The sequence below is a fragment of the Miscanthus floridulus genome, chromosome 14 (genome assembly GCF_019320115.1).
Source record: "Miscanthus floridulus cultivar M001 chromosome 14, ASM1932011v1, whole genome shotgun sequence".
Taxonomy (NCBI): Eukaryota; Viridiplantae; Streptophyta; class Magnoliopsida; order Poales; family Poaceae; genus Miscanthus; species Miscanthus floridulus.
Window position 1 is genome coordinate 61,122,511 of NC_089593.1, and position 16,723 is coordinate 61,139,233.

Sequence of the window (16,723 nt, forward strand, 5' to 3'; positions counted from 1 at the left end):
TCAGTTGTCGTTGTTCAGCTCTGCCGGTCATGGTTTTGCGGTTGCGTTGCTATCTTGTGCACTTCGTTCGTAGAATCGGAGCCCGAACAGCCGGCCTGACAGTTTTCGTTTCGTTGCTGCGGTCCAGGGTGCAATGCAACGCAATGACAATTGACAATGCGTTGCTATGTCAAAATATGGTCGTTTCTATGGACTTCGCGACTAAACATTTTATTTTAACTTTTTATGAAATGAAAAACTTAGAAAATAGTTAGAAAATTATAGAAAATCCATACTAGTTGAACTTGCGGACCATGATCAGCTCGGCGAGCATGTTCTCTAAGAAAGAAGGTGGACTAGAAAAAGCATGAATCTCAAAAGACCCTGTCAAAATCGGATTACGACCGCTCTCTCACCAAGTCATTTGAGGCGACGCAGAAAAAGACTAGAACAGGAAAAGGTATTGCACAACTCGGACAACAATCGCAACAATCAGTCCCTCCTCTTATCGTTCGTAATGAATATGGTTCGAACTTAGACTTAGACATCGATTTTGAGGAGCTGGCTCGGTTTTACGAGGAAACTGGTTTGGACCTTGCCCAAGTGCTCGCTGAAGGACCATTTGCTCCGAAAGTGGATCCTTGAAAGAAATTTGAACATGAAAAGAGTCTATGCAACCCTGAGGCCTTAGGTGATCTGGGTACGCAAATGTACCTGCTAAACAAGTGGTATATGGCGGCGTGTGAACAGGGAGAGGCCTTTGTTCCTGTCAGAGTTAGAAACCAACATTACTTCCGTGGCGATGACGTTATATATGTTGAGTTTGTAGAATTACACCAACTATGCCACCTGGACTCTCTCGACAAAAGTCTTATTAGCTGCTATTATCTGTAAGTGTGATTATTTTCTACTATTAAAGTGTATATAAATAAAGCTACATGTGTATATATAAATTATATATCCTCACACTATATTTTTATATATGCAGATATGAGATGACAGAACTCACAAAAAGAAAGGATAATGATGTTGGTTTCATTGATCCAAATGTCGTATTTAAACACCCTAACCCCCGCCTCAATGGAAAGCTGAACTCGAGAAAAATCTCATGAGGTTCTTAGTGAACCAACAAAATAAGAACATACTCTTCCCCTATAACTTCAAGTGAATGTTAAATAATTAATGTCGATCATATGGACATTTGTTCAATTATTTACTTACTAGCTAAGCTATCTCCCATATATATATATATATGTTGACTCTAGTTAATGTCGATCATATTTGTGTATAAAAACATATGCAGCAATCACTGTATATTAATGGTCATCGATATGGCCAATAGTCGCTTGAGCATCTTAGACTCGTTAAGAAAAGAGCAAACAGAGTAACAAGACATGATAGATATTATCCAAGAGTAATTTGATCTCTCTAGCAACTATATATACCCCGATCTCTTAACTGCAACAATTATTAAAGGTCAAATTAAAATTTTATTTTATTGGGCGTAGTGTTTGGAAAAGTTTCATTGAGGAACACCACATGAAACATTGCAAAGCGTCACTGGATGTAATCACACACAAAGTAAGTCCTAGCTACATATATATATATATATGTATATATATATATATAATTCAATTAACACCATGCATGCTTTTAATTCACCGGATCTTTTTTCTCGTAAAAGTGGGTTCTGAGGCAAGAATAGAGGAACAACTACTGCGGATACTATGTTTGTGAGTTCATCATGGCGTACGCAAAAATAACTCCTGAAGAGATCCTCAAAGTACGTTATATAAATATATTCATATATTCACAATTTCTTTTGTTGCTCATATATATAAGTAATCACGTGACCAACATATATATATATATATATATATATATATATATATATTAATACTTTTCCTTTAACTTTTATTGAAGACTCTATGGTTAAAGAAAAAAGTCATACGACGTGGCTAACTGAAAGCAATTCAAGAGACCATAGCATGATTTCTTAATGACCAGGTCCTCAACCCCGCCGGCGAGTTCTACAATGACGTCAACGAAACTTGAAAGCCAAACCAGATGGAGTGAATTTCTTATCCCAAGGATATGATAGAATATACAATGCAAGCTTTATTTTCATATATATATATATACACACACACACGTTAGTTTATGCATGTAATATATACGTTAGTTTCATACTTTAGTTTATACAAAATGTTCAAACATTATAAACATGTAGAATACGTATATTATTAGCAGCGTAGAATGCGTATTCGAAAACCAAAACGAATCATCAATTGAAAATAGAAAAAAAAGAAACCTTTAGTGCCGGTTGGTAATACCAACCGGGACTAAAGAGCCGCCCCACATGGCCAGGCCGGGAGGCCTCTTTAGTACCGGTTGGTCTTACCAACTGAGACTAAAGGTGCACCTTTAGTCCCAGGCGAGAAGCCGAAACTAAAGGATGAGCCCTTTAATCCCGGATTCGTGCTCCCGGTTGGAAAACCGGAACTGAAGGATTTCCCAACCGAAAGTAAAGTCCGTTTCTGTACCAGAGGAAACGTCACGATCGCGAAATCAAGCGAATCATACTGATCTTTCTGTCCTTTTCGTACGCGTAAATTGCACTCTCGTGTGTGTATATATATATATATATATATATAGGGAGAGGCTATTTAGTAGCCGGCTACAAAATAAGTTATTCTGTAGCCACCTCCATTTACTATAATTTTATATACTAATTTACCATAATGTCAATACATATTTACGATAGTTGGGTTACTATAACACATGGGGATATTTACCATAACGTTATATTAAACCACTTAGTAAGGAGTTACTATAATCTTGTAAATTAATATAGTAATTATCGTAACTCAAAGTGGCTACAGAATAAGTTATTCTGTAGCCAGCTACAGGATAGTAGTTATATATATATATATATGAATTCACGCGTGGGATTGCTAGCCTGGTACTTAACCTGAACTAGGACCAGCAATTATTTCAAGATTTTCTTTTTCCAGAAAAGGGTATGTCACTGTTCGAAAAACGGCCCCGCGCTGAGATTGTGTCGTTCGTCACGGCCCCGCGCTGAGATTTTGTATATAAGCGAGGGAGAGGGACCAACGAGGTCACAGTCCAAAAGATTTTGTGCAGAAGTTGGGAGGGGACTAGACCAAATAAACAAGGTGTTCATCGGGGGTCCATTTAATTAATTTGCAGAACAAAGCGAGCTACGTAGTTCATGGTAAGCCATATTGCAGGGCGTTTCAAATGCGCAAAAGATTTGCACATCATTGTAATTAAGGTAAAAGAGTTTGACCATACAAATAAGGCGTTTCTATTGAGCGCCCTAGAAAGTCTACAGGAATGTAGCTAAAGTTCAGCTACACCAACTGTTCTGGCACATACGGAGACTCAAGTTTCGGTATTACATAAAAGATAGACAACCGAGAAATATTTAATTTCATCCGGTAGCTAGCTCTCTAGCTAATCTCTCGAAATTAAAGATGACTCCCTGAACTTGAAACGATTACATGGCCATTATACATGAACATCCTTGATCACAAAAACAACAACAAGCTTCCAGGCTCCTCGTTCTCCAGGAAAGCTCCGTCGCAGTCGTTTTAGTTAGTGCCTGTTTAGTTCCTAAAATTTTGTAAAATTTTTCAAAATTTTCCATCACATCGAATCTTTGGACGCATACATGAAGCATTAAATATAAATAAAAAATAAAATTAATTACACAGTTTAGACGAAATTCATGAGACGAATCTTTTAAGCCTAATTAGATTATGATTGGACAATATTTACCCAATAACAATGAAAATACTATAGTATCATTTTCCAAAAAATTTCACCAACTAAACAAGGCCTTAATCTTCAGGAGATCCCGTGCATGCATGCCAGGAGCTGAGGTGGCGCACGGTGCACTTCGGCTTGTTCTTCAATTCTGCAGGGGTGTTGTTGCTTGGTCTTTGAACGAAGCTGAACGTCCATATCATTGACACTTTTGGCATGATGCAAGATTTCTCCAACTAGTCCTCCGCCCATTGTTCTCCAGCATTTACTTAGGGGTGTTTGATAGGGCTCCTCGTGAGTGGCTCCTCCAGAGGAGTTGGAGGAGCCACAAAACGGCTCCAGCTTCTCTGTTTTCCAATGAACCGGAGGAGCCGAAGCCGGAGAGGAGCCCTGCCAAACAGACCCTTATTAGTTTGTTTGTTTCTTTCTTTCATCCTACCGTACCGCGCTGAAGGAAGCCGTGGTCAAGATGTGGTGTACTCCTCCCGTCCCCAAACGAATGCAATTTTGGAACAGTGTCACGTTTTCGTATATCAAGTTTAGCCAAATATAGATAAATAAAAAATATAAATATTTATAATATGAAATAGATATCATTAGATTAATTACAAAATGTATTTTCGTAATAAATTGATTTGGAGCCATAAATGTGAATATTATTTACTAAAAATTTAGTCAAACATAAAATACTTTAATTGGCACATAACTCATCGTTGCATTATTTTTGGGGACAGATAGGTAGTGTATTCAAGTTTATAAAGCAGTTGTTTTGGGACATCTTCCAAATTCATCGATCAGCTGCTAACATAAGCTAAGCAGTGGCCCCCATCCTCATGTAGCCACCAACACACGCACACCACACGTGGTATCTAATGCCCATGCATCCTCATCTAGCAGACCAGGACGTTCCTGTCTTGCATGCATGACGTGTGCTTTTAATTTTTGTGGACCAGCGACGCAAGTTTCCTCTTCGATCGATCCGATACGGTTTCCTTTCCCCGTTGATGGTTTCCCGGCCGCTTTTAGCCGGTCCAACTTATCTCTTTCTAGGTTATATATAGTAGTATATCTTTTCTTCAATTCATGGTTTTGTAGAATAGGCTATATCTTTCATCTATTTAAGGGCATCTTCAAGAGTCCTTCCTAAATGCTAGGAATGAAGATTTTGATAAAAAACTGTCCTACAACAGTTTTTCTAAATAGTTATCAAATATATCCATCTTTCATTCTGGATTTTTTGCTAGCCAAAAATGGAAGACGAGAATGACTCTCTAGAGTGCGCATAAGATATAGAAAAACTGTTGGAGAGTGAAAATATAGAAAAACTGTTAGAGAGTAAGATTTAGAAAGTTTCTTGGAGATGCTTTAAGTTTCACCGCTAAAAGCGTCAGCTAATTTAGTTCTTTTTTCTTCTTGTATATGCCATTTTATTTTCTTCTTGCAAGTTGGATGACACAATGTCAAATAAAAAAACCGTAACTTACAACCCCACTAGTTTTACATACAGTTACAAAAATAAACATTTAATTTTACAGTGACAGGGCGTACATTCCTATGATGATGGAGTAGTGATGAACAACATTTTAAAGGAACTAATGACCGGGTGTAGATTCCTAGAACTTTCGACTTAGTTCGATTTACCTCTTCCCACGTGGCGCTATGCCAGCAAAAAAAACCACCCTCAAAACTGATTAGGGTAAAAAATGAACATTTTTTAAAAGTTAGGCTACGGGGATGGCAGCTTCTTCCCGTGGGCCGTGGATTCACTGCTTCACTCGGTTTGGGCTGCCTCGCGGAATAATGGACGTGGGGCCGGGCCACGTTTGGGCTGCTGCCAAGGTCTTTGTGTCCCAGTTTTCGTGCTTGGGCGATATAGGAACCGGGGACGGGAATTTCTCAAAAAAAAAAAAAAAAAGAACCGGGACGGGAATTATCAACGAACTATCCCGTCCGTTTTCATTCCATCCTACTAGACATTAGCATTCGTCTGCCACGTCAACTCAACCCACCACCCCCCCTCTCCGTAATTGCTCCGCAACTACCCCGATCCCGTTCCCAAACCCTCCGTCGACGCCTCCTCCTCTCTCTACACCGGCGATCGGCGGCGAGCGATGGGGTGGGCGACGCGGTTCCTGGCGGCGGTGTGCTTCTTCGCCGCGGGCGTCCTCTTCGTCCCCGAGGCTCTCCTCGGTTCCCCCTCCGGCGCTGGCGCCGTCACCGCCGCCAAGCTGGCCCACGTCCTCTCCTTCGCCACCTCCTGGGGCGCCGCCCTCTGGGCCACCTTCATCGGCGGCATCATCATGTTCAAGTAAGCTCCCGGCTCTAAAAAATCCCAGCTTTCTCCTCCCTCCTCTTTAATTTCCCCCCAATCTAATCTAAGAACCAAAAATCCCGAGGGGAAAATCTGATCCGAAAAACTCCATCGATTCAATGAGCAGCTGAAGCGGTGCTTTGTTCTGTGCTGATGTTGAATCTTGTTGTTTGTAGGAACCTGCCGAGGCACATGTTCGGCAACTTGCAGAGCAAGATGTTCCCGGCCTACTTCACGCTTATCTCCGCCTGCGCAGCCATCTCCGTCGCCGCCTTCGCGTACCTGCACCCGTGGAAGACGGCGTCCACCGTGGAGCGCTACCAGCTTGGATTCCTCCTCTCGGCGCTCGGCTGCAATCTCTCCAACCTGCTAGTCTTCACCCCCATGACCATCGAGGTGAGCTGAATTCCTCTTCTTACGCTTTGGTCTCTTTCCATTGAGGAACGAATTTTATGAGAACCAAGGATTTGTCATGGCAGTTGTGGATTCATGGTTTGTAGACTTGGTATGACCATAGAAGTGTGGATCGGTTAGTAAATGCTCATCACTAATTATTAGATGCAATTGTACAAAATCGAGTAATGCTTTAGAGATTAAAAGTGATTAGTGCTGTGCTATAACTGTCAGGTGAATGCAATAATTTGTAGTTAGTTTAACTAATAATGATGCTTTTTAGTTCGTTGCATCTAGTTATGCTGATGGATTTCGTGTTCCCTAATACTAGCAGCCAAGTCATGGAATATCGTGCTGTTGGCTGATTTTGTGGAAAGCTAATTTTGGATATTCTTGGTTCGAACAGGGCAGCATTTATGTTATTGCTTTTACTTCTGTGTAACCTCTTCAACAAAATAGGATTGCTGTGGAAAGCTATTTTTTCACTCAAATGACAAATGTACCTTGTGAAATCATTTGATGTTATTATTATCTGCAGCTTAAAACATATAGCTTCAACATAAATATGCCTTGTATAATATGGTTGCTATTGCTAGGATTCACAATTGTTTACGAAAATGGTTTCCAAGCATTGTGGTTTAATAGCTTTCATCATTAAAAGCCAAGGGTATTTCAATCCAGATGTACTTTATAATATTCTGGTGAAAAATACCATTATAATTATTCCTCTTATCAATAAACTTCATAATTGATGCTACAGTCCAAGTTAAATGTTAAATGGCAGAGATTGGCATCACATTATCACAATGTCTCACACAACGCAGTGAGTGAATGTTATTAATTTGGTATAAGATAGCTTGCCAGAAATAGAACAAATGCTACAAGAATTCAGAATTTGTGATGGCTATGATATGATTGCAGGAACGTATACAAGTTTCTGAATAAGTCACTGATCACTCCTTATCTTGACTTCTAGGAAATTGAGTAATGCTTTATCTGGTGTGCAATTTATTAGAGAATAGAAATAACAGTCACTGTTTCATCATTGACAGTTGAATGCAAAATCTGTATCTAGTCAATGGACTAATAATAGGTTGGTTTAGTTTAACTGTTCATGCAAATTTGATAGCTTTCTTATAAGTTCATACTAGTGACCTAGTTGCTGGAAGGTGATAAATGAGATCATAGTGTTCTTTTTGTTTATGGGCTTCTCGGGTCTTGAAAATGGTTCATGCTAATCTACTATAAAGCTGACATTGCCAGTCATGGTTTGGTTTGCACCTGTACGTATTACTCAATGCTCAGTGAGCAAATCAGGTATCAATTTATTGTTTTTGCTATGTTTGTGTAGCTTCAAAAAAAAAAAAAAACTGGAGTTATTGTGAAACCATTTTCTGAATGCAATTATATGGTTTTGATTGGTGCGCCACAGTCCATTTCCTTTCATGCAAATATGATTTTATGATATGATGCTTGTTGTTATGATACATTCCTGTTGTCTATAATGATTGCTCTGGTATTGTTGAATACTTTGATGGTGGTTCTATACCATTGACTTGTAGTTGTACAGATGGTTCTGCAATCTGCATTAGGTTTTTCACCACTCATAAAAGAATATATGTTAAGGTTGAGTTGGTGATAACCAAATGTTTTTCATTTAATAATTCATGATTAGAATTCAAGCTAAGCTCTATATGACCGAGTTTGACAGCACAATGTCTCACAAGACCCAAGTGAGTATTAGTTGGCATTAGCATTAGCATTACACAGAAGAGTTACTGCTCCTATCATTGTTTTGGATAAAATGTTGTATTTTAAGTATCTTGCAAGCAGTGGCAGAGCTGGTGAAAATCAACGCCTAGGGCCACTAAGCGCCTAAGTAATTCATAATAGGCCCTACTGATAATTCACACAGGCAACAAATAAAATAATAACTTATTCCGGCAAGCCTATTTTATTTGCAAAGTCGCATTCAGGCAAGCCTATTTTGCCGCATCAAATAACTTGAGCAAATTGCAAAAATATCCTGTTCTAGCATACAGAAAGATGAATTTATTCAGATACCGCTTTTTAGTACCACCTTAAACAGGCGTAGATCAATGAATAACAATAGGAACATTTAAAAAAAAGGATTATCTTCCAATGATCAATGGAGCAATCACCGTCTACTAACGAGTAATCAAGAAAACTAGAATGGGTCATGCCTTAAAAAGGAGATTGGGAAAATTAGGAGCATGGAGCACCAGGCCTAAACACTAACATGCTTGCTTGCTTCTCCTATCTAGCCACACGAACGAGTCAACACCGATTGCCGGCCACCAGGACACCCAATTGCACGGCGCACGACACAGGGATTGGAGAAATTTAGTCGCCGTCTGTTCGCCTAAAATCCAAGCATTGCACCAGCTCACCTCCAATCCAAGGATACGCCGCTTAGAATTCCAGGAGGGCTGCACGCCGCTTCGCTGGAGCTGCAAGCCGTGCGGCTAGGGTTTGGACTTAGGCGAATGGCCGAGCCGCAGAGCAAGGGGCAACAGGCAAGGGGGTGCGACGAGACTATGAGAGGGCAGAAACTGGGCCAGGCGAGAGCTGCGAGCCTGTGACGAATGATTGCGAGCGCGTTTACTGTCGCTGGGCCAACAGACTAGGGCCTCTCCTTTCTGGAACGGATTGGGCCAGAAAAAATAAGAGCGGTATAAGGAGTTCCTTGGGCCACGCCTTGGGCCATGGCCCTAGGCCCAAATCCGCCCATGCTTGCAAGTGATTGTGGTGTTGTGTTAACCCTGTGTGGCCCATGACTAGTTGGAAGGCACAGGGTGCCCTGTACGTTCGTACTAGGAAAACTTGTTTCATATTATGTTCTTTTTGCTACTGAGGCTTGCCTAAACTTGTTCATGTGACATTCCGCATTGATGGTATGTCAATATGCCTTGGAAAAAGGCTTAGCTGTGGCCAATACAGCATTGCTAGTGAGGGAGCATATGATTTATCCTTTTTGTTCAACAACAATTAGCTTTTTCTGATGCAATATATGTTATATACTCCCTCCGTCCGCGAATAGAAGGCGTAACTGTTTTTTTCTACTGTCCCGTAATATAGGGCGGCCAAGTCTTTACACGCATGCAGTATTTATTATGCTGCCTAATTGACTCCTCGGTTCCTATGCATGCACGGTCGCATGGCCTATGAGGCCGAGAAAATGAAGCGATTGGGGCCACAAGACAACACGCTAATTGATTTCATGTGGAAGCTAATTGGGCAGCCGGTTTTTTGCATGCACGCATGCAGTGTCACAGTAATTTGGAGGCCCGACATTTAATTCGCATCTTGGTCTTTGCGTCGGAGGGAGTTGCGCCTTCTATTCGTGGACGGAGGGAGTATGATCAACTTGTGGTAGCGCGAGTGCATTGGGTTTTGTCACAGCTATTTAAATTTGAAACCCAGAATTATGGTGCCAATATATCAAAAAAAAATATACATGGTCGAAACTCTGTAATATTGCAATGAAAAAAACTATTATTTTTTTTCTTGAACATCTTGCTATTCGAACTAGAATTGAAGGTAAGCTTTAGATGATAGATTGACAGTACGGTGTCTTACTCGTCCCAGTGTGAATGCTAGTTGATATAGGATAATGCTATTGGATCAAATTTTATGTTATTTTATCGGTGTCTTACTCAACCCAGTGTGAATGCTAGTTGGTATAGTATGCTATTGGATCAAATTATGTTATTTTATGGAGCTTGCAAGTGATTGGGATGTTCTGTGAACCCAGTGTAGCCCATGTACAGTTTGGAGCACAGGGTGCCTTCTACCAGGAAAAATTCCTTTTTTTTTTTATATTTCTGTGAACTATGGCCAAACATGTTCAGTTTCATCATGTAATGTCTTTAGGGGAAAAGTTTACCCAAATATTCTTTATATCTGTGGAAAGGCTTTAGATAAAAAAAATATTCGGCACATAATCAGGATGTTGCTGGCATGGCCAGTCCAACATTTTGTACGATGGGATCATACAACAGTTAGCTTTAATTTTCCCAATACAATGTTTGTATACAATATGACAATTGCACAGCAGTTGTGTTTTATTTTCTATTATCAACCAAAGTTCAAATGGAAAGTTAGAAAATAATTTGAGACCAACTAGAATATGCCCCCTCTTCTTCTACATCTTCTTTCATGCAATTTCCTTTGACATGGTTGATCACTGCTTGCAGATGATGAAGAAGAGGCATAAGATTGAGCGGGACCTGAGCATCGGCGAGGAAGTCGGATGGTCAAAGAATCAGCAGGTGGCTAAATCCAACCCCACTCTTGCTGCAATGAACAAGAAGTTTGGGATGATCCACGGGCTGTCATCACTGGCCAACATCATGTCGTTTGGCAGCTTGGCCATGCACTCCTGGTACCTGGCCAGCAAGCTAGAGCTGTGAAGGGGAGCCAAGACGACACCTTTCTCCGTCTTCTTGTAGTGAATCTTATCGCGATGGTGGTATTGGTGCACGTCATGTTATGAGATCTCTAGACTAAATTGTATGATTGCGCTATTGGCTTCAAAGGAGAATAAATTGTAGCCTTCTTGTAGTGAATCTTATCGCGATGGTGGTATCGGTGCACGTCATGTTATGAGATCTCTGTACTAAATTGTACGATTGCGCTATTGGCTTCAAAGGAGAATAAATTGTAGTTAAAAAAAATCTCAAAGAACTTTGTAGTTTAAAAAAGAAATCCTATGTGTTGCATGCTGCTCTCAAACGAGATATTCAAAATCGAAATAATTCAGCCACGGTGGTGGTATCTGTTGATCTTTCTTACGTGGAGTGAGATTTGTCGGCAAGTGTATGGTCCTCTTTGGAAAAGATTTACAAAACATAGAAATAGGAAAAATGTAATTGTAAGGATACCTTTAACAAGTCAACTTGCTAGCTTATATGATTTTATAGTTTGGGAGCTGAAGAAGTATGTCCTGAATAGTTAGAGCATCTTCAAGAGTTTGCTATCTCAACTTGGCAGCCATATAATTTTGGCAAAACAAGAAAAAATAGCCTCCAACAGTTTGGCAAAACAACTTGGCATCAATAGCAACTTGGCAAATCTTTCCTCCGCGCGCGCAAATATACGCGCGCATATACGGCTTGGCATCCGGAGCTCTTCGTTCGCTTAGCGGGGCTCTTCGTTCGCTTAGCGGGCCTCTTCGTTTTGTTAACGAGTTTTTTTATTTTACCAAGTCAAAAATGCCAAACTCTTGGAGATGGATTGCTTTTTTACTTGGTATATAATTTTGGGAGTCGGCAAATCACAAGATTTGCTAAGTAAAATTTAACAAACTCTTAGAGATTCTTAGAAGTTTATAAAGACTTTTTCCAAAAGAGATATATAGATAGAAATTAATTTATTTTGAGAACAGAGCTAGTACTGCTGGTAGACATACAGACGTGTGTTACCACCATTAATCACAGGCTCACCGTCCAAATTTCATGCTCAGTCACCGAGCACAGCATGTCTTCTTTCTTTTCTTTTCTTTTTTTTTTATTAAAAAAAGTGGCTTTCCCATCACTGATAGTGGTCCGTTCGGATGGTATGGTTTTGGAGGAATTTGAATGGTTAGAAGGAATTCTAGAAAAATTTATGAGAGAAAAATACTGTTTCGAATAAAAAAAAAATAGATCAAACCAAGTTTAAGAGTACAACACTTTGTGAAGAATTTGTGAGAAGAACCACTTTCCCCATCACTGGTAGTGTGGGAACTGGCAAGTAGCCAACGAGTGTCCGCGTCCGCGGCTTCGCGGACACCACTACTATCCCCAAACCCCCGAATCCCTAAAATCCCAAATTGCCGTCTCGGGCGTTTCTGCTCCTCTCCCACAGTCGGCCGACCCCGCGCCGCGACGGCGTCGGCGGCACGCCGGAGCGCTAGAGCCCGCCGTCCTCCTCCACGTCTGGCCGACAGCGCGATGGCATCGACGTCGGCGCGACGCCGGACCGCCAGAGCCCGCCGTCCTCTCCCACAGCCGGCCGATCGCGCGGCGGCTTCGACGTCGGCGCGAGCGCGACGGCGGTCCGCCAGAGGCCCGGCGGCGCAGCCCGTCCTCCCGGACGAGATCTGGGAGATCTTCCTGCGCCTCGACGCCGCGGCCGACCTCGCCCGCGCCTCCGCCGCCTGCTCCTCCTTCCGCCGCATCTTCTCCGAGCCCCGGTTCCTCCGCCGCTTCCTGTCCCTCCGCTCCCCTGCAGTCCTCGGGTTCATCACTTCTAGCATATACCGACGATTCTTCCCCGTCGGGCCGCCCCACCGCTCCGCCCCGGAAGCCCGCGCGCTCGAGCAAGCCGCCGACTTCACCTTCTCCTTCGTCCCCGACCCCATCTCGTGGCGCATTCGCCACGCCCGCGATGGCCGGGTCCTCCTCCCACGGCACATCTCCATCAAAATCCGATTCGAGGATTTCGTAGTCTGCGACCCCCTGCATCGCCGGTACGTCATGATTCCCCGCATACCCGACGACCTAATGGCGGCCTCCACCCCAGACGCGCGGCATGTGAACCCGTTCTGGCTCCAGCTGGCGAGAATGACGGGGAGGAATCGTTCAGAGTTATCTGCACTGTGCTTTTCAAAGACAAGGTCATGGCTTTCGTCTTCTCTTCCTGCAACCAGACGTGGCGAGGTATTATTACCACGATCTGTTTGCCTGATAGAGATATTGAATACATGACCTACTATGCGCACTGCTGCCTCTACTGGATGGTTGGTTTGATGGGCTATTCGCTAATGCTTGATACAAGTGAGATGAAATTCTCCATCATTGACCTCCCGCCCCACAATTTTAATTCAGAAAATATGTGTGCCATTGTCGAGGCAGCGGATGGCAGACTCGGGTTCTTAACTATTGGCGATGGCACAATTGACCTGTATTGCAAGAATTGGCAAAGCAACTGTGTTGGCGCACAAGAGTGGCTGCATGACAAGCTAATTCCATTGCCCAAGGACTTTGGGATCACCTATCATTGGGAGACTGAGGGCACAGCAGGACATTACTTAGCTCTAGTAGCTGAGTCGTCGCGAAAAACTGAACATTTTGTACTGGACATCAAGACATTGCTTGTTGAGAATCTCTGCACCTCGAAAAATGGCGCGTTCTTTGGTTTTCCTTATGCAAGATTTCCACCACCATTGGCACTGCCAAGCATATGAAATGGTAAGAATTGTCTTTTCTTCAGCTGTAGGGAACTATATTGTATTGGTGGTTTGCTGTGGCGTCCTACTTGTTACCTAAGTGCACTTGCTGCTGGCATGTCCAAATTTTCTCGCATCCACCATTGTCACCATGGAGCCCTTGTAGACCATGTGGTCCTTTGGCCTTTTGGAATGATTTTTTCTATCATGATATGTTGCTTTGGAAGCTAACCAACGTACATAATGTAGCTAGGAAAATTCTGTAGCGTTTTGCGACAAACTAGTTGTTACAATCAATATCTTCGTATACATATGTCTTGCTCTAAAAAAAGTTGCCACTTTAGGACATTCGTGTATCCTTACATGACAATTGTGTATCCCATGTCTGTCAATCTTTTTGAGAAGGAAAGTATTTGACCCTACCCTCACGTATCAATAGTGAATCCAGGAAAAGGCTTAATTATATATTGCTCTATGTCCATCGATATATGCTTTTATTTGATCTACTTTCTATACAAGTTTAGTATTGAATTTGATATTAATAACATATATGGACATTGAATGTTTTGTAAAATCTGACTTATTATCAGTCCATTACAATTTGTTTATGTCATTAGTCATTTACTCATCTTGTTTTTTTTGGGTGTACTCTGTATACTATAGCTGGTGCCTAAATACTATGGGTCTATGACTGGCAAATTTGTCTGGTGCATGAATACTAGCGCAGTCAAATTTTCTCTGTTTTTCTTGGGAAAAATGCAGAGCTAAAATCAGTTGTATACATCCCTTTTGATAGTTTTCAAATTTGCATTACCGTACATAATGGATAGCTTGTTTCACATGCACTACCATATCGTGGCGCCATGTTGGCCTAGCACGGCTAACAACTAACTTTGACCAAATCCCTCTTGATTATTCTAACACTGTGTTCTTTGGTTGGTCTGCTATCTTGACTTTGAGGTGACAGAGCCGCATGGTTGGGAGCTTCTGTATGAAGGCGTAGCCATGTCATGCAAGACGTCTACAGCTACTAGCCTACTAGCACTCTAGCAGTGATGGGCATTCATCTGTAGATGATCGTCTGTTATTAGTGGTAGTCTCCAGAGTCTTATTCCTCTTGTTGATGTTACCTGTTACAATTCTGAAAACAAAGAACAAACTGTTATAATTGACTTCTACCATTTGCTTCTTTTGCTTGTGAGAATCATGTGATTTGTCCTAATTTCCATCAATATTATCCTCCAAATCTGATGGTGGATCACAACTGATTTGTCATGGCAGTAGTGGATTCATGGTTTGTAGACTTGACGTCACCATAGAAGTGTGGATCGGTTAGTAAATACTCATCGTTAATTATTAGCAGCAATTGTACACAGTCAAGTAACTATCAGCTGAATGCAATAACTTGTAGTTAATTGAACTAGTAATGATGCTTTTTGGTTCGCTGCATCTTGTTATGCTGATTGATTTCTTGTTCCCTAATACTAGCAGCCAAGTCATGGAATATCGTGGGGTTGGCTGATTTGTGATGTTCTATTAGAACTCTAATTTTGGTTAGCCTTCGTTCGAACAAGACAGCCTTTATGTTATTGCTTTTATTTGTGTGTAACCTCTTCAACAAATTAGGAGTTGCAGTGGAAAGTTACTTTTGTTCACTCAAATGAAAAATATACCTTGTGTAATCATTTGATTTTATTTTCTTCAGCTTAAAACATACCATTTAACATAAATATGCCTTGTATAATATGGTTGCTACTGCTATGATTCACAATTGTTTACGAAAATCATTTCTCAAGCATTGTGGTTGAATAGCTTTCTTCATTAAAGGACAATGGTATTTCAATCCAGATGTACCTTATAATATTCTGGTGAATTACAGTCCAAGTTAAGTGTTAAATGACACAGATTGGCATCACATTATCACAATGTCTCACATAACATAGTGAGTGAATGTTATTAATTTGGTAAGATAGCTTGCCAGAAATATTAAAATGGTACAATAATTCAGAATTTGTGATTTCTATGATATGATTGTAGGAGTGTATGTATACGAGTTACTGAATAAGTTGCTGATCACTTAACTTGTAGGAAATTGAGTAACGCTCTATCTGGTGTGCATTTATTAGAGAATAGAAATAACAGTCACTGTTTCATAATTGACAGTTGAATGCAGAATCTGTATGTAGTCAATGGACTAATAATAGGTTGGTTTAGTTTAAATGCTCATGTAAATTTGATAGCTTTCTTATAAGCTCATACTGACGACCTAGTTGCTGGAAGGTAATAATCTGGTCATAGGGTTCTTTTGTTTCTGGGCTTCTCGAGTTGTAAAATGTTTTTCATACTAATCTACTATGAAGCTGGCATTGCCAGTCTTGGTTTCGTTTGCAGCCGTATTGCTCAATGCTCAGTGAGCAAATCGGTCATCAGTCTATTGCTTTTGCTTTGTGTAGCTTCTAAAAAAACTGGAGTTATTGCGAAAACCATTTTCTGAATGCAACATTACCTGTAATTATATGGTTTTGATTGGTGGCGCAGGAACCCATTTCCTTTGATGCAAACGGTCTGTTCGCTGGTTGGTTTCTGGGCTGGTTTAGGCTGGTTGGTGCTGGTTTATTGTGAGAGGAAAACAATGTTGGCTGGCTGGTTTGGGCTGGCTGAAATCAACAAGCGAACAGGCTGAAATATGATTTTATGATACGATGCTTGTTGTTGTGGTATGCCCCTGTTGTCTAAAATGATTGCTCCGGTATTGTTGAACTAGTGCATTACGCGCGCCATTGCGCGCGTCGCAAGTTAGGTGGAAATGCATCCATCATATATATATAGGGAAGTTGGAGCATTGGTTTTTTATGTAGGTTGGAGCACTTGCATGAGAAATATTTGACAGTGTATTACAAGCAGGATGGGTATATATTTTACATAACGGCCCTACTTAAGTCTAGCGATGTTCTAAACTGATGGCATATGCAGTACTTTATACATTGCATAATAGTGTGTAGCACAGAGCGACTTTGTACATTGGGCGGCATGATAAGTAGCAATGCTGTCTTCCACATAACGACATATTTTGTACA

The 16,723-nt window shown here is 41.2% G+C and overlaps 1 protein-coding gene and 1 pseudogene across 1 annotated transcript; both read left to right on the forward strand.

The window, feature by feature from the left end:
- Positions 1-5,757: 5,757 nt before the first annotated feature.
- Positions 5,758-11,059, forward strand: LOC136504833 (uncharacterized). Its single transcript, XM_066499863.1, has 3 exons — positions 5,758-6,079; positions 6,259-6,478; positions 10,693-11,059. The coding sequence occupies exons 1-3, from the start codon at positions 5,883-5,885 to the stop codon at positions 10,906-10,908; spliced, it is 633 nt and encodes a 210-aa protein (XP_066355960.1). The 5' UTR covers positions 5,758-5,882; the 3' UTR covers positions 10,909-11,059.
- A 991-nt stretch (positions 11,060-12,050) lies between these two features.
- On the forward strand, positions 12,051-14,910 carry LOC136503534 (uncharacterized; annotated as a pseudogene).
- The last annotated feature ends 1,813 nt before the right edge of the window (positions 14,911-16,723 follow it).